Source organism: Epinephelus fuscoguttatus, linkage group LG3, assembly GCF_011397635.1.
Source record: "Epinephelus fuscoguttatus linkage group LG3, E.fuscoguttatus.final_Chr_v1".
NCBI lineage: Eukaryota > Metazoa > Chordata > Actinopteri > Perciformes > Serranidae > Epinephelus > Epinephelus fuscoguttatus.
The window spans coordinates 13,332,579-13,354,356 of NC_064754.1; the positions used below are offsets into that span (position 1 = coordinate 13,332,579).

The window sequence follows — 21,778 nt, forward strand, 5'->3', positions numbered from 1 at the left end:
CTCGAGGTGCCCGAGGGAAACCTCATCCTGCTGTAGTATTGAAATTTCACACATCCTCTCACTGCAGTACTGCAGACCACCCCCTGTCTGCTAATAATTAAATTCACATGCAACTAATATGCAGTTGTGATTTATGTCCAGTGCCAATGCAGGAAGTAGTGTGATGTTGATTTACTGCAGCAAAAGTAAGAGCACAGAGGTCACGGAGCAGGATAGTTATACATGGTGTTTGACTATGTAAGTGGAGGCCAGGTTCACATATATCATGGAAAATCAATTCACTATAAACATATCTGCAAAATTCATTGGCACAGAGCATTGTTTGATATGTAGATTTTAAAAAACGTGCAGCGTTATGTTTCCTCCCAAAGGGTTTTACATAATCAGTGTATTTGAATTTAATTCTTCGTAGAAATGATTGCCAATAAACACTCCCTCTCTGCATCCTGTCAGGTAATTCGAACACTATCGACTTGAAATGAACACATCCTTTCACAGTATAGCCTGCAGTGTTTACCTGATATTACCATCTGCCAGTCAGCAGAGTATCAGAGGTTAGAGAGTCTCTGACTTGCTTTGTTTTCCCGAGATGTGAGCTTCTGTCTGTCTTTTGCAGATCAAGAGGAATAGTAAAATGTAACATGTAAGCAGCATGAAATAGTCTGAACCCAGACATTTTCACTGCTCATGTTTTTTATGCCTCCATTGCCGGAGGCATAATGTTTTTGTGTTGTCCGTTCATCCGTAGGTCTGTCCCATTCTCATGAACACTGTATAACAAGAATGCTTAAAGGGGATTTTCTTTAATCTGACACAAACGTCCACTTGGGCTCAAGGATGAACTGAAAAGGTTTTGGTGGTCAAAGGTCAAGGTCACTGTGATTTCACACAGCATGTTTAGTTGAAAATTTCACACAGTTGTGTAATAGGATCATAATGGCTATTACTCAACGTCATAACTCAGGAAGACAAGGGGAGACATTACGTCAGATACTGAATTGGTGATCTTGGGAGCCCATGTTGTACTTGGCTGATTGCATAGATCTTTAGCGGGTTGACGATGTGTGTGAAGCATCCACATTTTAGACTTTGTAGCTTCTCTACAGCAACATCCATATTTGAAACATTGTCAACTGTAATGGCTACGTATGAGTCTGGATAGTCGTAAACTGGCTGCCGAGGCATAAAACCGCAAAGGCAGTAATTCTAGTCCGTTAACAATTTGAGGTTTCAGTTTACTGTCACTTTAACAATGATGGGATGTGTCCAATTGGGTTAACTGGGGCATTTTGTAACAACAGCACAAGGTTTTAATGAACCCAGATGCTTTTAAATTATTACAGAACCGTGGCAGTTTTGTAGTTATGATTCATCATGAAATATAATAGTAAATTGATTCTTTGTTAATAACAAAATAACCTCACCACTGCACAATGCACAAATGGCATCAGTAAAGTAAACATTAGAATGTAGGAAATAAAAGAAAACATGTGAAAGCACATAGGCACCCTTGGTTTATACACACACTTTTTATACATATGTTCACTGTTGTCCAGGTTGTTCTTTACAACGACTTCATATCTTATATATAAGTTTGAATAATGTGCTCTCTCATTTATTTAAAAGTGTTTTCACTGGGAGTTTATTTATGTACTCTTGCAGGGAAAAGAATTATCTTTGAATTTGCTTACTAGATTTTATTAATATCTTAAGTCACCAGGATTTACCATTGGGGGACACACAGCAGATTCAGTTTTGTAGTGTTAATATCGCTCTTTTCAGTCCAAGTTTGTCCTTAGGAGCTCTTTCCTTTATTCTGCAGCTTCTACACCTACCCAGTTTTCTCCTGACTGGGCTTAAACTAGTTTCAAGTTACAGTAGTTGTCTGATTGTACTTGAGTGTCCCTGAAGTGGTACTCATCAACATTATCTGTTGGTAGACTCCCTCAGTGGGAAGTACTGTGTCAGGCTGGTGAATCAAGGCACCCTCAAAATGCTCCTGTGACTGACTTTTACACAAATTGAAGTGCACGAGTTGTGCTGTAACATCAATAAACAGCTGGTGTTATGCAAGATAATACTACAGATATTACTGTACTGTGTGTACCTACACGGACAGAGGGACACATGGCACAGTATCTTTTGCTGAGGTTTGTTCCAAGACCCATCAACTTTGTCTCAATACAAAGCCGTCGAAATCCAGCACTTGAGCAGTGACTTGCAGCGTCAGACACTGACGAAAGTCAGAGTGAGAATGTGAGCCAGCTCAACTGACAGCCCTCAGGACACCAGACTGTCACAAGTGATGTCCAGGACACAACTTTGAGTGGTGTGTGTTGTGTTGTAATGGTGTAGATGTGTGCTTTTGCATCAGATGTGTTTTTCTTTAAATGCCTAGAATAGCCTGTATTTTTTTTTCTTCCTAACAGACCTGCCAGCTTTTCTTTTTTATTAAATAACCTCCCAGTTGCCATATGAACTTGAAGCTTTCTCAGGAGATAACTGACGCTAAAAAAAGAGTAATAGGACTGATGGCAGCTTTCCCTCATGGGTCAGATTGAATTGACTGAAATACATTAAAAGCAGAATATAGTTCTTACTCTCTTGAACATTGTTAGTCCTCAGTTGCTTCTGAAGAATTTAAAACAAAATGGTCTGCTCCTGCTATGACATTATGTGTGTGCGTGCGTGCGTGCGTGCGTGCGTGTGTGCATGCGTGTGTGTGTGTGTGAAACAGATAGAAAGCCCATTCATTACAGTAGAAAAAAGAGAGGCCAGTTGTGTATTAGAAAGAAAAATGGATGTAAGCACCTTTGAGCTCGCCTTGAAGACTTGTGTCATATGTTGCAGCTCGTATTAGTTTAACAAATGCGCTTAACGTCTAGAATGTCACTCACACACACACACACACACACACACACACACACACACACACACACGCATGCACGTCTGAGTCAGTGTTGGTTTACTGCCAAGGCTTTAGCTGTTAAAGTGAAGTGTTATGAACAGGAAAGGCCTATGATATTACAAACTGAACAGGGGTGGAACAATTCCAGCCCCATAAACACACCCTGGACATAAACTAAAGAAGCAAAGAAACTAAAAAATAAATGCAGGTCTGTTTGGGTTCAGTCGCAGTGACAAAGGTCTGGTTCCCTTCTGAGATAACTGTGAGTGAAGTATTCAAATTTACCATGGCTAGAACTTCACCCAAACTTTTACTAAATTGAAATTCAACCCATTCAAACCCACGGGATAGTAACTTTTTCATAGGCGTGTTGCTTGACAACATGTTGGAGAGTTATAGCTGAGACGGTTAAGTCAGTTGATGTGGCCTTCGATGTCTGAGTTAGCCATGATACAAGCAGACAGTACAGTTTGAATATTATGGTAAAATGCGTTGCCATCAACCCAAAATGTCTCTGATGCTTTGGTTAACAGCCCACCAGACACCTTTGTACAGACATAGCATAAGCCTTATAAAGACAGAGCACAAAGTGAGCCTTTTCAGGGATTACACACTAAGGCATCAATTCAATTGTCTCAAGGCCATGTGGCCAAAGAGTCCCCAGGATATATAGGACAGTATTCACTTAGCACAACCTAGTAGGTGAAGCAATGTTATTTATGAAAGCATGTGTCTATATGTGCGTTTAATCAATGGCATTTTTGCTGTTTTCATTACAAATAACTCAAAAACATTTTTAAAATCAGGCCAAGAAAATGTCTAGTGACATAATAGTGACTCCACACAGAAATTTGGTGTTCAGATTTATTAAATGTGTGACGTGAGGTGTGTTGGTGGTGTGTCTTCCTCAAGCTCGGGTCCTCTACCAGAAGCTTTGGAGTTTTAGGGTTCTGCACAGTATCTTAGCTGTTCCTAGGACTGCACTCTTCTGCATGGAGACCTCAGATGTTGTACGTGTAATCTGAAATGTGAAACTAACCAGTGACATTTCTGAACTCTGTTTTATCCCTTTTTCCCTCTGCAGGTAAAATGTTTCTTCTAGAGAACAATACCATAGACACAGGAGAGGTGGATGTGGGGAGACGAGCCATACAAGATGTCCCACCAGGTGAGTTACACAGGCAGACATGCACACATATAAGCCTGTGATGCCACTTTGTAAAGACAGTATAAAGTTTTCCAAAAAACAAAAAAGCATAAGACACTTAGTCCCGAGTTTATAAGGTGCCCTAAGCTAAAACTAGTTGATTGAACTGTATGATTCTGTATGATTGAACAATATGATCTATGATTGTGGCCACCTCATTTAGATCATTGGGGGTAGAATACAAAACCAAAGTACCTCTCTGTGTTGAATGTGTTAATTGAATATGGGGCTACCATAAATAGGCACTACAACAGACATCAGCCATATAGTTTTACTATAATAGTTCATAGTATCGTAGGACGTAATGTTCGACCATGAAGTGTGATCATTAAGAATGTGAAGTTGACTTTCAAAGCATTTTGGTGGTATTGTATAATGCCATTATTATGTACATAGTGTTTGAGCCTCTCTAAATAATTTTTCAGTGGTTTTAAAGATTAAATATTTAGCTGTTTGCAATAGAATTAATTCTGATGTTTTAAGCGTGGAACATATTTATATGTATACTGCATAATGCCAACAGTGCCAGGAGGTAAGACTGTACAGCAGATGAATAATGAATGTCATCACAGCAACGCAGAAACTCAATGTGTTTTTAGAAAGAAAAAGTGGAGTGATAATCTAATATTTGAAATATGGGCTGAAATATGAGTGTTGTTATCTCCGTGACTTTTTCATTTTGTTTTTATGTAAGCACATTGATTTATATATGGTGCACAGTGGGAATATTCTGACCATGTCAAGGAGTGTTTAAAGATTTGAATTTCTTATTCTGACTTTTGTTTGTTTGTTGTTTGTTTTTTTATCCAAGGTGTGTTTTGGAGGTCTCAGCTATACATTGACCAACCGCAGTTTTTGAAATTCAACATCTCCGTCCAGAGAGATGCTCTTGTTGGGGTGTATGGACGCAAAGGTTTACCACCCTCACACACGCAGGTTGGTTGCACAAACAATTACATGCTCATTTTCTTGTACAGCTCAAGCAAGTTAAAATGAAGTTTATAAAGTTTATGATGAAAAAACGTCAAGCAAAAGCTACTTCTTTCAGGGGTGTTGGTACCTTAATGGATAGAGCAGGCGCCCCATATACAAGACTGTTGCCGCAGCGGCCCAGGTTTGATTCCAGCCTGTGGCCCTTTGCTGCATGTCATGCCCTCTCTCTTTCTCCCCCCTTCACGCTTAGCTGTCCTATCAATTAAAGGCAAAAATGCTCCCAAAAATATCTTTAAAAAACTTAATTCTTTCAGTCTGGAGTCCCCTTCAGACTTAAATATTGTCCAACATTGGATTTTATAAAACTATACATGCACAGATTTGATTGGCTAATTAGCATCATGTGCAATGACTTAAGGGTTGGACAAACTTTACACATTGATAGTAAGTGGACAGATGCTGGCACGTGGTTCCATTCCTAGTAAAACTGAGGGTCCACGCCAGCCCCCAGCACTAAATGGGAGGGCTGGGAGGTGAGCTTGCTGTCCTTCTACTGCCAACACCAGGTGAAACTAAAGCTTAGAAGTGCTGCTGCATCAGGAAAACTAACTTCATTATGGTGCGGCAGCTGTGGCTGGATTGACCGCAGTGTTTTGGGCTGGACTGAAGTCAGCACACTTGCTATGCGTATAGTCTGCGCATTACATGAAAGGGCTGCATATGAACGTCTACATAGAGGTCCTTGTGGACACTTGCACACATGGGTGGATGACAACATTTACGGCATGCAGACCAACCCGTACAGACACATGGAAAATATGAATTGGCCCTGACAAGACATGCAATTATTCTGAGTTAGTTAGAGTTCCCTGGTCAGCTAAACCAGGGCCCTTAAGGCTAGAAATGCAGCGCCAATTAAAATAGCAACATTTGTGATTCTCAATAACTTGTTAGGGCTACAGTTTTCTGCTAAGGGGCTCAAATCACCGAGCACCACCACCTATAAACTATGTGAGCACACAAGGTTAAACTCCCAACAGAGCCATATCTGTGGATAAGAAAAACTGAAGGAAGCTTGTGCAAACCAGAGAGGAATCAGTATTCAGGACAGTTCAGCATGAAATAGATGTCATGGTAAAACTAACACCACCGTGGGTCATGACACTGAGGGAAGGTGTTGTGTGAGAAAGAACAATATGATATGAAAAAGAAATGGGCACAGTTGTTCACAGAAGCTAAGGCAGCACCTGAGTCTACTGCTAAATAAACACCCTGTGTTGAAGATGGGATTTAACCAGCGCAAACTTGAGCAGAAGCTAGAGCAGTGTTCTCATCTGTGTCCCCAGAATGAAATCTTATCAAATCAGATCTCTGACACAGTGTTTAAGGAGGCCTGTCCTCAACCATCCAGAGACCTCTGGTTTCTCTACTTTTAACAAATACCAAAAGTGATGAAAAAAAGTCTGCCTCCCAAAATGTCAAAACCCCAAATCCCTTTTGCAACTTTGCAAGTGTGTCTAGGTCAAGCACTTTATGGATCCATAGTTAATAATGAAGCAGATAAGCTTCTTACAAACCTAAAGTACCCTTTTACTACACTTACATCTCTGAGTGATGAATCATGTCTTTTATCAAGGGACTAATCCACTTATCTGTAAAAGACAGCTTCATACAATGCCACCCCTATCACAGCTCAATGTTAGCACTTTAGATAATAGACAATGACGTGTGTGTGCGTGTGTGTGTGTGTGTGTGTGTGTGTGTCCTTGTCATAACCCAATCCATCTAAGTTCCTCTTTTTTTCTCTTAGTGTTGATTTTCAGTGTTGTCAATCTTGTGTTACAGCTGTTTTAACTCAGAAAAATATAAAGTCAAATTTCTGGGTGAAGTATTAAAGCATTTTCTGAGTAACTGAGCTAATATGAATATGTTATTGAGCTCATAACCACATGTTATGCTACTCTAAATTACTCTGTGTTCATTTAATTTTGTGATTAGAAGGTTCAAACGTTTTTAAAACAGCAACAAACTACCAACAGGTAGACAGAATCATTTAAGATACAGTTGGTATTTGCTATATAGTTGCTGAAACTGTCACTATATTCTGAAAGACGTACGTGAGACAAATAGTATGTGAAAAAAAATCATGTCCCTCCTTTACCTACTGCCTTTAATGGCATTTGCTAGAATCATAACACAGCACGTTCAACAACAACCAATCACTGAGCTGTGTGAATGTAATAAAAGTTTCGGCAAATATGAAAAAAGTTATTTTTTTATAAAAGTTACCAACTATAGCCTTAAGATCAACTTGAATCATAATGTCACTACACCAGCTAATTTATAATCCCAGCGAAACTGAATTTCGAGTGTCTTTAGCTTCTGTTCTGTGTCGCATTTCCCTGTGAAACAGAATATTTGAACAGTGCACAGTTACAGGAGGGATTTAAATCAAATTGTTTGCATTTGATTGAAACAATAAAAAGGGGAGAGTCCGCTGCTGAGCTCACTGTTGGCTCCATACACTGAGACATAAATGAATCAGACCTCTGCCACATTGTTTTGGAAATGAAATCAAAGGTTTTGCCTGCTGATATCTAAACACACATCTTTTCCTGTCTTTTTCCATATTGTTCTGTTAGCTAGCCACTACGTCCCAAGTGGTGGGTTTTATGTGATCAGTGTGGCCCAGTAGTCGCCCCAGAGTCTCACTTGATTGGATGACCTTTTGTAAACACACATGAGTGCAGGATGAGTCATCAAACATCTGAAACTGTTTGACCTGGTTGAACAGAAAGAGAAAAGACATGGATTTTGATGAGATAATGATGAGTTAACACAGGGACACAGGACTAAAACTGGGAAAATGTATTTTTCATTTCATGGGGACACACAATCTACAACATCAGGACTTAAGTTTACAAGCCCATAAATATGTCAAGCGAATTTCTTTGAAACCCAACCATTAATGATTGAGATACCTCTTCATGGACTAAGGTGTCTTATGTGTTGATGGTGTTGCTGGATAAAAGGTGAGAGGGGTTCCAAATCCACATTCCTCTTGAGGTCATACATAATCTTAAAACACTTAATTGAAATCTGGATAGTTGTTAAGGTGGACTGACCACCACTGCTATCCCTAGGCCTTGCCACTACTCTACAGTAATGTTGTCTTCTATATTTTTGTCTTCCAGTATGACTTTGTGGAGTTGCTGGACGGCAGTCGCCTCATTTCCAAAGACAAACGAGCGCTCAGTGACACCGATGCAGGACATGCACACCCAGCTGGTGCACACGAGGAAGAGTCTGGAGTAGGAGCCCGACACACTCGCTCAGTGAACGTGCACGAAGCCGGCTTCATCCAGTACCTGGACACAGGAATATGGCATCTGGCATTTTACAACGACGGACGCAACACAGAACAAGTCTCTTACAATACCATCGCCATAGGTGAGACAAAGCAGTGTGTTTGTAATAGAGTGAATGCTGGATGTCTTGTTGGATTGGTCAGTTATTGTGAGTGCGCTTCTACAGTACACTCAGTCCATTTTTGTTGTTGCCAGGCAACCACGGACTTACCTCCTTATTGTAACCTTACTGTGTAATCAATCTAATGTTTATTTATTTATTTTAGTTATTTGACACTAATTAGTAGCTGCTTCCTAAAATGGACAGGCAGAGGGTACTTGCTGTAGCTCTGGTTGAGGGTGAGAGGCAGTCAGCAACTATTTTTTAGGGCACAAGGAAACTGAGATCTGTGTGGGTACATGAGACCCTAAAAAAGACGGTGGATTATAGGGAGCACCTCCAGTTGGTCCAGGAGCTTCACTTCGATGGTGGCCATTTCCAGGCATATTTTAGGACGACTCAGGGGCAGTTTGACAACCTGCTGTCTATTGTCGAGCTGTAGCCTATAGCTCTGGGTATCCAGCAACCACTACCACCAGTTTCTCCTCCATTGTTTACCAACTGTAAACTTGTTGTTGTGACTACCACAGAAGGCCCGCCTCTCATATCATCCAATTGGACTATGGGATAAAAGATGACAAAAAAGAGATGACGTGGGGCGTTTTTCGACTTACTGAAGGTTTTTCAACTCGAGGAGTTCAGAGCATTTTGGCAAAACCACCAGGCGCCTAAAGCGCAGAAACACAAGGCGTGTTGCAACGCAACAACCGCAGGCAAAAAGCTTCATTCTCATTAAAATCAATTACAAAAAGGCGCCTCCAGCTGCTAAAACGCTTTCTGTGTGATCAGGCACTTACACCCCTAATGTCTAACTAGTATGTACATTGAAAGGCACAGTATAGTATTTAGTCACTGTTAGAAATTTTTTGGAACAATTGGAATTTCTGCCTGAGATGTAGTGTGTGTGTCTGTGTGTGTCAGTGTGTCTGCGTGCAGGAAACTGCCACTTAGGTACGGCAGAGAGCCAGCAGTGGTGTGTGATAGAGAGAGAGAGAGAGAGAGAGAGAGCGAAAGAAAGGCAACGGGGTAATTGGATGTTAGAATGTGTTGATTGGACTGACTGGCTGTAACTACGGCAACCACAGAGGAGCGGTCTGTCAGTGTTGTGTGCATGCATGTGTGTGTTATTTTGCAAGATGTACAGTTGCATTTCCAGCCTACCCAATTACCTCACACCCTTACACCACTCTCTCCCTCCCTCTCTCTGTCTCCCTTTCTCTCTCCCTCTTGATCAGAGTCGATTATGGAGTGTCCTCAAAATTGTCATGGAAACGGAGATTGTCTCTCAGGAATATGCCACTGTTTCCCCGGATTTCTGGGGCCTGACTGCTCTCGAGGTAAACACACGTACGCCCATTGTGAGGCGGTAATTGTTGGGAGATAGAGTCATTTGTCATTCATGAACATGGACAAAGTCGTTTATTAAATATGAAGACTCTGACTAATTGAAATTTTGCGAGGTTAAGGGGAACTTTCAAGGCTCAAGTGTCTGATTTAATCATAACTGATTCATGTCCCTTCATGTGTTTCGTCCAGCTGCCTGCCCAGTGCTGTGCAGTGGCAATGGCCAGTATTCCCGTGGCCGCTGCCAGTGCTACAGCGGGTGGAAAGGCACCGAGTGCGACGTGCCAGCCAACCAGTGCATCGACATCCACTGTGGAGGACATGGCATCTGCATTATGGGTGCCTGCATCTGCAATACTGGTTATAAGGGCGATAATTGTGAGGAAGGTAAGACTAATTCCCTACAAGAACAGACACAAAAAGGCACATTAGTTACATATTATTTTATTGGCAGTATTTAGCCCACTTGCTCTGCATCATTATCCATCACTGACATGCTGGAATTTGTTGAAGACATTACTACATAATTAAATGTCAACATAAATAATTGATTTAGCACACATTTATTGCTACCCATGACATTTACTTTTGAAACGCAAACACCCGTGCAATTTGTGATTATTGGATAATTATTCATAATCGGTTTTACTTGCAAATATTGCTCTTGAAGACCTTACAGGACACCTAATAAATGTCATGTAGTATCAGATGGATAATTGAACTGTTTGTTATGTTAATGGAAGTGTTTTGGAAGATGTGGGGCACTGAGCTTGACTGTTCCTTGTTCGGCTTCAGTGCACATTACTCAGCAACTCACCTTTGATACAGCCTTGTGGTTTTGTGGCAAAATACCCCAATTTGTTAGCTCTCCGGGTTTAGAGGGATATTTTGCTGCTCTGTGAAAAAAAAAAATATCCGAGTGGAAAAATGGTGTATAATCCCAATGAGAAAAATGGAAGGTTTTGTAATTCACCTCATGTTATGATCTTTCCCTGCACAAAACATGTACTTGTCGCAGGTACGTGCTATGTACTGAGGGTTAAAAGCATTTTATAGACTTTACAAGCTAATAATCCCGCTGACCTGCATGTAAATATCAAAGATCCCCCCTCAAAGTGCAGCTGCTGACAGGTAGTCTGTTAAAATAGCGTAACTGCTACATGGTAAATTAATTTCCTCTAATCTCTCCGTCTCACACTCACGCACACGCACACGTACACACATACGTGCATACATGGATGGTTAATGTCAAATTGCTGACAGGTAGTTGGCTAGGATGGACTTCAAGCTGTTCGCTACACTAATTTAATCTGAATTTATCAATACTAATCTGCTATTTGCTGGTTGGACACACCTGCACACACACACACACACACACACACACACACACACACACACACACAGACCTACGCAGACATGCTACAAGACAGGTTGACACTCATCTCTGTACACACTCATCTCAGTGTGTACAAATGTAGACACAAAAGTGTGCATGTGCTGTTTATACATATATTGTCATACAAATATGCAAAGATATATCACAGCAGACAGTAACCAGATTAGTTTCAGATTAGTTCAATCCTCAATCACACTAATCCTTAGTGAGTGAGTATATGAGGGAGAAAGAAGGAGATGGTGAGAAAGAATTTGCCCTGTACAACAGAGCCTACATTACAGGTGTGTGTGTGTGTGTGTGTGTGTGTGTGTGTGTGTGTGTGTGTGTTAAATCCCATTTACAGCTGTTGAATCTGCAAATTATTGCAACGATGCCATGTTAGATTTCTATGAAGAATATCACAGTTAAAGTATTGTGAAGAGCAGCACTGAAAGAGTTAACCTGCACATAGAGGAGTTAGGAGAAGCCTAGAATTGGTTGTTGAGTAGCCTATTAAAGAGGCTGGGGTTCAGGTGTGAGTCCCCTTCCTGACCTTCAGCATCAGAACAATGAGCGCCTTTGTGTGACAGCAGTTTGGTTCCATTAATATGCAAGTTGTAAGCCTTGTAGTGCTGTTGTTGAATGTAAATATTTGGAAATATTCCTCTTACAAATTATACTAATTCTCATTATATCGTCTTTAGTTAACCATGCATATTGAGTTGATTATATATCAAAGATTAAAGGACTCACATCGCACGTTTTGTTCCCTTTATTCAGATAAAACCAGTCAACTAACAGTCATTATCACCAATGTTCAAACCCTGCTATAAAACTGTCAGTCAGATCTATTCATCTCCTGTGCTCCTTGTGTCTGACTTCACAACCAAAGTGTTTATTGTCTCTTTGAAACTAGTGCAATCCTGCAAGTGGTCCACAGTATTTTACACAGATGAATAATCATTTGCCTGTGCAAGGAAAATCTAACACACATTTTGCATTATTTTGTTGAAAGAACAATGTTCAGTGGCATTATAGCTCTGGTTTGGTTGTCCAAAATTTGCTTGACTTTGTCCACCAGCAGCTCCTTCTCTTTAGCTCCTCTCAGTCAATCAATCGGTCTGCCGGAAACATCGGACCACAGTTTTACTTATGGGGGTTGTGAAAATCAAGCTCAACCATACAGACAAGCAAACCAAACACTGAGCTCACAGCAGCTGAGAACTGCAGAGAAGTGCATCTCAGTGTTACAAGCAGCCCATTTGATGCAGTGTCAGTATCAAAAAATATTGCTTTGATGTCATGTTACCCTCTCTGCATCTCAGAGATATGTCTAGAAGTTTGTGCAATAGTGTTATATACCTTGTGTAGATCTTTAATGGCAGCTAGTTCAAAAAGAATCTCACTGCTGGCATCAGAGAACTTTCCCACTATAAATATCATTAACTATTTCCATGCTATGGAAAAGATGACTCATACCTATTATAAAAGCTCATAACATAGACATAAGTTAAACGTTCATATTTTTAGTTATTTATTTTTTTATATTGCTTGCACCTAAACCCCTATGTAATCAACTCCGCTTTGTTTGTTTGTTGTGGATTAAATTAGTGTGAAATCACCTACTCATAGTTTTAGCATTTCCAGCTCATTGTTTTGTTTGGTTTCCATTTTCAGGCTTGTCTTGTCTAAGATCCCCTCTCAAAAATGGGATTTACTTGGATGCAAATTATTATTCAAAGAGTATTTCTGTGTGTCATGTGTGGAGAGTATCTGGTTTCTCTATCCACATTCAGTCTCGACCGAATAGAGGAACATGGGTAAAAAATGGCCAACATTAACCTAGTATACAACTGCCATTTTTACTATGTTACCAAAATGTTTTAGTTCTTCCGAATATAGTGGTTTGAGAAAATGAATCTTCATTTCTCTTTAGTTTATTACATTAGCTGATCAAATATCAAATCACAGCAAAGTCAAATCACATTAGCTTTGAATGCAGAGTGTCCTGTTGTTGCAATATGCATCTGTAATGTTTTTGCATCAGATCATGGATCATCTTAGCTTTGATAGACACAGGGCTGAAGGAGTATTTTAGAAATACTGTGGTCAGAACTGCTTCAGTGCAATCCCCCCTAATAAATATTTCATTAGCTACCACAAAAAAGGATGTCAAATTTTTCATTTCATTTTTCCCACGTTTGTATTACACTGATTAATTACATCATGATGCTCTCCAGTTTCAAAGCTTTAACCATACTGCAAGGATTAGAATTCTGCTGGAGCAATACTAAATCATTCATTAAATTGAACTAATTGTATGTTCTCTTTAGAACGCTCATAATTAAAAATATTGAGTTTAAAAAACTGTCCTAATCAGCTTTAGAAGCTCATTATGTGCAATTTGTTTTCAGAATGTAAGGCACGACCTCAGTGAGAGATACCAGCCTTTAATAGTTACCTTGTAAAATCAGTCAATGCGGCACGAAATTTAAAACATTATAAAACTGAAAGTTTAATGTGTGTGTGTGTGTGTGTGTGTGTTTATTATATGAAAATATGTACTTTTTGGTGTGTTATTAACTCCCCGTCTTCATCTCTCTGTCTACAGTGGACTGCATAGACCCCAGTTGCTCAGCCCATGGTGTGTGTATCCATGGAGAGTGTCACTGTCAGCCAGGCTGGGGCGGAGCCAGCTGTGAGATAGCCAAGGCCATGTGTCCCGACCAGTGTTCAGGTCACGGCACCCACAATGCAGAGACCAGCACTTGTACCTGCGACCAGAATTGGACCGGGCCCGACTGCTCTTTAGGTGTGTGTCACGTTTAATGTCCTGTGGTGTAACAATCTGTCGGTGTGTGGATTTTCTTCCCATGCGGTTCCTCTCTCTGTTCTTACACAGTCTCTTAAAAGAATAAACTTTGTTTTCATGGCATTTGTCAAAGCAGAAGTGCACCAAGCTTTAACGGAGTTAATAAAGTGCTATACTGAATCATTAAGAGAGGATAAAGAAGAGCAGGGTCAGCATAAAATTAAAACAAAAAAGCAATTACATAGCAGAACATAATTAAGATAACAGACATAAAAGATGGAATACATAGCTTGTAAAACAACTAGAGAGGCATAAGGTGATAAAACAAGTTGATTATGCAAAACTCATACCTGTAAACATGATTCTGAGGGGAGATTTAAAGCAAGATAGTGCTTCAACTAGTTTTACAGGCAGTGTACTTTTCTACAGCTTAGATACCCTGATGGCAAAAGCATGTTCACCTTTAGAAGTTAGCCAGGAGTTTGAAACAGCCAGAAGAACCTTGCTTGAGGATATTACACTTAAACTTGTGAGGAGGCACAAGGTCAGTGACATAGCTTGCGGCAGAACCATATTAAACCACAGTAAAATCAGTAACATCTCTAAATCAATTCTTAAACTATACGGCAGCCAATGACGAGACGCTAAAATAGAAGTATTATGGTCTCAAGATGACTTAGACTGTGTTAGACACCCTGCAGCTGTGGTTCGTAGAGGCTGCTAACAGGAGAGCTGTCTCTTGACAGTGGGAAGAAGTCAGAGTACAACAAACTGGGCGACATGAAAAGTAGCAGAGATACATTTTTAAGGTCTTTGTAGATAAATAAGTAAGATAAAAATGTCTCTTTTTCAAGATGTTGCCATACCAGAAGACGTGACACAGCCGCCATTTTGACTTGATCACTGAAAGAGTTCAGAGTCAAAAAGAGAACTTTCTCTCTTCGTTTCTCAAGAGTTTCATAAAACATTGTGAAGTCTTGTTGTGTGGTATCACAACACAACCTTGTCTCTTAAAAATAACATTCATATACTCCTGGTGATAGCAAATATACTTTGTAGAAAACATAATGGCACCTGGATTGCATTTTTTCAATCAAAATAGGAGACAATCGCGTGATGACATTCACTGTCAACCGTTTATTTGTCCCTACAACATCTGCTTCTCGCAATATAACAGCGTTTGATGATTTTAAGTATATTCAGGAAACTCAAACCACTTAATTAAGGTTGTGACAAGACTGTGGTCTTGATTGATTGTTTAAAAAGTCAGTGTTTATTTGAAGCATGAGACAGGACATGTTTACTTTTTCGTTATTTCCCCAAAACCATCTTTCCCTAACCTTAGCCAAAGACATTTATTTACCTCCATCTAACTACATGCAGGACGCCAACCCCAGCCTCAGTGTCTGTACTCTGATTTGTGAACCTAACCATCCACCCTGACTTCTCTTCAGTTTCAGAATATTAAATTCCCTAAATTGGTAAAAACATTGCCAGAGAGCATAACCTAGACAGCAAATGTTTCCAAATGTATTTGGCAAACCAAAGGGCTGCCTTTTTGACCAAGTCCTGTAAAACTGAATGACTCAGTACTCAAAGTTGTTAGTTATTGCATTCCCAAATGATTGATCACTGGCACATCATGTGACAGTGCCTTTCGAAATGCATTTGACAAAAACAATAATTTTACCCTACAGATTACAGGAGTTTCTCGTCTAACGCTGCCTTGATCGTTTAGTTTGTTTGTATTGTTGTGTGATATTGATGAATCTGAACTAATCCTTCAAAATACCAAAGTCTCACAAACAAACTAATCGATCGAGACCAAAAACTCCCACATTTTGTGAGGTAAAATGATTGTTTGTTGAAGAGCGCAGAGATGCATACAACAGTTTAAGTCCCTGGTCAGAAATGGTTGTCTGACAGCAAAGTAAAGTGGTGAAAAAGTTCTAAATAAAGTATACATTGAAACTGATATAGATTTTTCTAGGTGGCTAGAATATATTTAGCTGCTGCCCCTTGCCCACAGCAGTACATTGCTTAGCTTCTGTGGTGGTACTCCTGTCTGTTTCTCCAAACTGGGGGGACTTCTACTGTAAGTGATACATTGACAATGGATAAGTACCTTATACAACCTCACTTGAAAAATTCCAAACTATCCCTTTACGGTCAGGGAAAGATCGTGGTCACGGTTAAAGGAAACCAAAATTGACTGTCAGTAGGAAATGGTAAACAAACAGCGGTCTCTGTTGTCACAGTCACATGCTTTGTTGACCCATTTTTCCACTCCGACCTCCTCCCTGAAGGCTTTTGCGGTGCTATAACAATGTCACGTTATGCCTGTCTCGGTTCCTGACGGACATGAGTCATAATTAACACGTCCAGAAGAGGTCGCTTGTCAGCAAAATGTAAACACAAGCAGCTTTTGGCATTTAAACAAATGACCAATGTTGTCTTTTCTTTCTGGCGAAGACAGTTTTCTATTTTGTGGTGATGTAGAAAGGGAGCGAGATAAAGAGGGAATGAGACAGAGACAGCAAGACAAGTGACAGCGTTGATGCAGAAAAAGAGGTGAGATTAAAAAAAAGCTGGAGGAGGAATGCACATCAGTAATAGATGGGTTGACATGAAAAACAAAGACAAGAGGAAAGAAGTGTGTGTGTGTTCTCACTTCTATTTGTGTTGCCTTCAGCTGTTACGCTGAGTATTGTCTTGTCAGAAACATTAAACACACATCCAATTAAGTACCGACGTTTTGTAAAACACACACAGGCTCACTAATGAAATAAATTACATACATGCAAACAAATACATGCACCATTTGTTATGGCTTGATCATGACCTTTTGTGTGTGACGGCACACAAAGACAGGTACAATTCTTGCAATGTCAGGATGCATATTATTTCACATGATGCATATTTACAGTGTCATTTATGACGGTTTATTGATGTTCCATAAACCAATAAATGCAGAAAAGAGATTGCAGTTATTGTTCTGTTTTCTTGTGTGTATTATTGTTGTTCTTTCTGTCTCTAACAGAGGTGTGTGAAGTAGACTGTGGCAGCCACGGCGTCTGTTATGGCGGTGTGTGTCGATGCGAGGAGGGCTGGACAGGAACTGTGTGTGACCAGAAGGCTTGCCACCCACTGTGCAGCAAGAACGGAGTGTGTAAGGAGGGGAAGTGTGAGTGTGACCAGGGATGGACAGGGGAGCACTGCAATATTGGTGAGTGGATCTGACACCACACACACACACACACACACACACACACACTACAGGGAAAAAATGTACGAAGGAAAAGTGAGACCATGACTAAGCTGTTTCTCAGTATGCACAAACTTTTAATGACAAACTTAAATGTGTACTTCCACATGAAAGTGCTTGTCAATGGTTTCCCAAAAAATTGTGAAATGAGGATTTCTGGAAAAGCATATATTATGTGCTTTGTACATATGCACTGAGAGGAAAGCATTTTTTACCTTTGTGTTGCCAGATTGCACTGAAAACACACTAAAGTTATACTCTAATCTGGCATTACTTCATGACTCACTTACTTCAGTTTCCAGTAGGACACAATAAAACAGTAGCACACAGCCTTCAAGAAACCTGGAAGAAACTTGAGAATTGGTGGGTAGGCGAACCCTTCTTCACTGATAAGACTCGATTGAACCCGTGACAGATATATAACAGTCTTTTTTTCCATGGCTGCTGCCAGGGTGAGATAAGACGAAAATGTTGCTGCTAATTATATGGATGTCCATGTTTGTGTTGGTTATTGTTGTCGTTCAATAAAACTGGAGCTACGATAGTGCCACTTGTGAAAATGAGATCCAGGTTGTAAAAAGCAGAATTGTCCTTTAGAATCAGTCATGGTCGGCCATTTCACTGGGGAATGATATTAACTTCTTTTTTATTACCGGAGGTGAGCCCAATAGGCTGTGTCAGTTACCAACACTGCAAAAAGCGTATTAGGTCATTTCTGTCTGGAGTCACTCCTTAAAAGCTTGTTTTCTGAAAAGAAGTGAAAACACTGCTAGTGCAGTAAGAGAATTCCAAGAATCAAATTTGGCTGTTAAATATGAATACTTGACTATCCATTTCTTTTTTGCCATTTAGAGTTTGAGAGTTTGAACAGATTTCTTTCAGGGCGTTCAGGAGACACTAACATTCACGTCCTATGCGTGCTAACTGCGCTAACAACTGATTCACAACCAGGCAACATTTTTTGCCGACACTACACATTAAACCAAAGTCAGAGACTACATCATATTAAGTTGCTGTGAGCTGTAAATTCACCACATTTGAGCAGAAGCTAAAGACATCCTTATATCTGTGCCTGATCGGGCAAAGCCTCTCTCTCTCCAAGCAGCTGCCCCCATCTCACTCAGACTCACCTTGGGTCTTCGGTTGCAGCTACCTGTACTAGAGAGCAGTGTGAATGTGAGGAGTGCTAACTCTGCAGCTACATCTGGGGAACAAAACGTCCCCAGAAGTACACTGCTCCCTGACTGTTAAAGAAAAGTCCTGCTTGACCTGAAGAGTCTCTGACTGATGATTAGAATCTTCAACTCTAAGGAAGCAGCCCTAATAGAAATCAAGTTCAAGCTCTTTATTGTTATAATGTCTGCAACGAGTACAGAGGCAGTTGTTGGCAAGGAAAAATGCTCATTAAATATATATTAAAAAAAAAAAAAGAAAATCACACATGTCAAAGCAAAATTGGAATCTAAGATATAAAATAGTGCAAGATTAAATAGAGTGCTAAATTAAGTAATATGAATTTGTGTTCACTTGCAAATAAATAAACCCGATGTATGTGTGGCTGTATCCAGGTTGCTGCACTAGAATTGAGATTTTCAGTGAGAGTATTTCTGTCCAGCTACTGACTGATAGCTCCGTTTTGGTCTCCACCACCTCCTGCTGCTGAGAACGTAGAGTACACTGGGCTTTTTAGAGCCTTTTCACTGAAAACAGCTGCCTCTTATGAGAACAGTGAGACTGAACCAAAACAGTAAAGTTATGGCCATAAAACTTGAACATTGAGCTGAAAGACATTAAAATGCTTCGTAGAGCTGCAAGGAGTGCAACAAAGATATATCAGCTCAATGATCAACGATACACTATCATCGATTCAAAGTGAAAACAATGATATATATCGTCATGTTTAAGATGCGCCTTTACTTTGAAATTCCCATGTCACGTTTGTGTCACCCTTTCCCTCTAAGCACAACTCCGTCCTAAACATTCAGTCAATGCCGGCAGCTTAGTGCCAGACAGATAATAGAGAGCAGCCAAGAAAAAGACAGAGTATATTTACTGATAATGTCTCATATTTATCGTAGGCCCTTGAATTGAATTGAATCAAAACTGTATCATGGCAAACTTACTGATATCAGAAAATATTGTTTTGTTGTCCAAAGAATCGATATATTGTTGTAATGAAACTTGCGATTTACACCCCTAAGACACACTCACACAAGCACACAAAATCTGAATGTTGAGCTGGATTGTTCTGACATTTAAAACACAGACCAAACCACTGAAGAACAGCTGTTGCTTAGCGTCGATGGCAGGAACACTATCGTTCCTTGTGCTGCTTGCTATCTACAGTACTGACAATGAGATTGAGTTTTTAAGTGAGAATCCATGGCAAGTAGAAAACCCCCATCCTGTTGTGTTGCAATAGTTAAACAGTGAAACAGACGAGTAGTGGGTCCTTTGTGGCAGCCTCAGCTCACCACCAAACCCTTCACTTGTTGTCAAACAGACAGACAGCTACAGTATTGCTGGGAAAGAGTTGCAAATTGGCTCCAGTGATTGTCACTTAGACACACATACACACTGACACACGTGGAAACCGAGGCTGAGAGAATAACAGTGAGATGAGGGGAAATCCATTTAGAGCGCTTAGCTAACAGCTTGATTGTTTAGACGGATTGTATGACTGAGAGGATTCATACAGGCTTGCTCTCTTCCTCTGTCCTCCAGTCTCTAACCAGCACATGTTAGAGTCAGCCGGAAAATGTGACCTCACTGAAGGACTGTTTCCGTAGTTATTAATTGGCTGTTTATATATTTCAACAAATATTCCAGCTCACATAATGTCCTTATTTTTTTTTCTAAAGCCAGCGCAATCAAGAAAATAACATCAACAGAACATTTACTGTAGTCGGCCTAAACCTGAATATTCACTGGTCATATTGTTAATGAGGTGTCTCGTGAATATAATAAAGGATAACACAGATCTTCTCTTTTGCTGTCTGTGTTTCTTTCCTTTTTTCTGTTTGACTGAATCTCTTTGTGTCTAATTGAATTTCTACCTCTCTCTGTTCTCTTTATACGCGATCAGCTGCCCTCACTGATGGTGATACTGGAGAGTTTTTTAATATTTTACTCCCTATTTTTCCCGACTAAACGCTCTCTTTCTATGTATCTCTTTTCTTCCTTTCTTTTTTCCTTTTGTTCTTAAAGCTCACAATCCGGACATTAGAGTAAAAGGTACTGTGCTCTTTTCTCTTCTTCTCCTCATCACTCGCTTTTTCTCATCATCCCTTCTTCTTTTGCTCTTCTCTTAGCGTAATTTATCGAGACTTCTTCTTACATTTTGGATATCTTGAGTATGTTGTGTTTCCCCCCCCCATCATCCCCCTATCATTTTGCCAGCTCTGATAAAACGCACCATTACTGTTGCTTTGAACATTTTCAGGGTTTTAATATTGCCCGTAGCACAATGGCTTTTTTCTTTGCCTTTCGGGGTTGCACACTTAGATATCGTCAGATAAAATAGAATTAAACCTTGAGAGTTATGTGTATGTTCTACCTTACTGTGGTTTGTGTGAGCTGAATGTATTTCTCTCTGTTTATTGTCCATGGGTTCTTTAGGAGTTGCTTCACATTTTTAGTTTTTGAATGCTTGGACCCCCTTAAAAACAAGGGAATACATCTCAAGAGGTTTATCCTAAATTTCTTGAAATTCCCCCAACCAAATGCGCTGCAAATTGTTCTTTCCCATCAAACTTGCAAAGAAATATAGATCAGAAGTTCAAAATCGGAGGGAGTCCCTAAAGTAATGAGTTGTGTTGATGTCCAACATTAGACTTTTGGCTTTTTAGCCTTCTATTATGAATTGGTTTGACATTGATGACTTGTTTTTTAAGGTTTCTGTACAGCTGTTATCATCGAGAAGTCAGGCCGTGATCCAGTTTCTAGTATGTTGAGGCTGGATCACAAGAAAATGGGAAAATTAAGCATGAAACAGAACTGATACTGAAAACCCCCTTGAAAAGAAAAAAAATGGTCTTTCAAAAACATATTGAACTGTTAATATTCTGCATATCCCCATGTAGATACCGTATGTTTGATATTGTAATGTTCTACAATCTTAGTGTTTGGGATAGTTGAGACATATTGTACTTTTTGAGGACAACCTTAGTACAAGCACAGACAAATATTATACTGAAGTGTCCAATATAGACCATGAAATCCTGGCTCTGCTTGAGGCTTAGTTTTCCTGTAAGCTGTTTCTTCTCCTGTCCCTGTCTTTATACACAGCCGTACCCTTACATGTGTGTGAATGAGTTTAAGCAACCATAATCTTACTCACACAGTGGGCTTTTGTGCTAAACATGTCAGTCATACGTTATTTCAGACAGGACATTTGTGTAATTGCAAGTATTTCCAAAGCAAGTGGTCATTGTACTGTGACAGTATTAAATCAATTTAGCTGATTT

At 39.9% G+C, this 21,778-nt stretch overlaps 1 protein-coding gene across 5 annotated transcripts in view; it reads left to right on the forward strand.

Annotated features, from left to right (window-relative positions):
* The window catches only part of LOC125885026 (teneurin-3), a 409,411-nt gene that overhangs the window by 283,971 nt on the left and 103,662 nt on the right, over positions 1 to 21,778 (forward strand). For all 5 annotated transcript variants that reach the window (XM_049570393.1, XM_049570405.1, XM_049570397.1 and 2 more), the window contains 7 exons: positions 3,993 to 4,076; positions 4,927 to 5,051; positions 8,243 to 8,498; positions 9,752 to 9,853; positions 10,053 to 10,247; positions 13,847 to 14,047; positions 17,088 to 17,273. In XM_049570393.1, the coding sequence (XP_049426350.1) occupies positions 3,993 to 4,076; positions 4,927 to 5,051; positions 8,243 to 8,498; positions 9,752 to 9,853; positions 10,053 to 10,247; positions 13,847 to 14,047; positions 17,088 to 17,273 (1,149 nt within the window). The remainder of the gene's footprint in view (positions 1 to 3,992; positions 4,077 to 4,926; positions 5,052 to 8,242; positions 8,499 to 9,751; positions 9,854 to 10,052; positions 10,248 to 13,846; positions 14,048 to 17,087; positions 17,274 to 21,778) is intronic.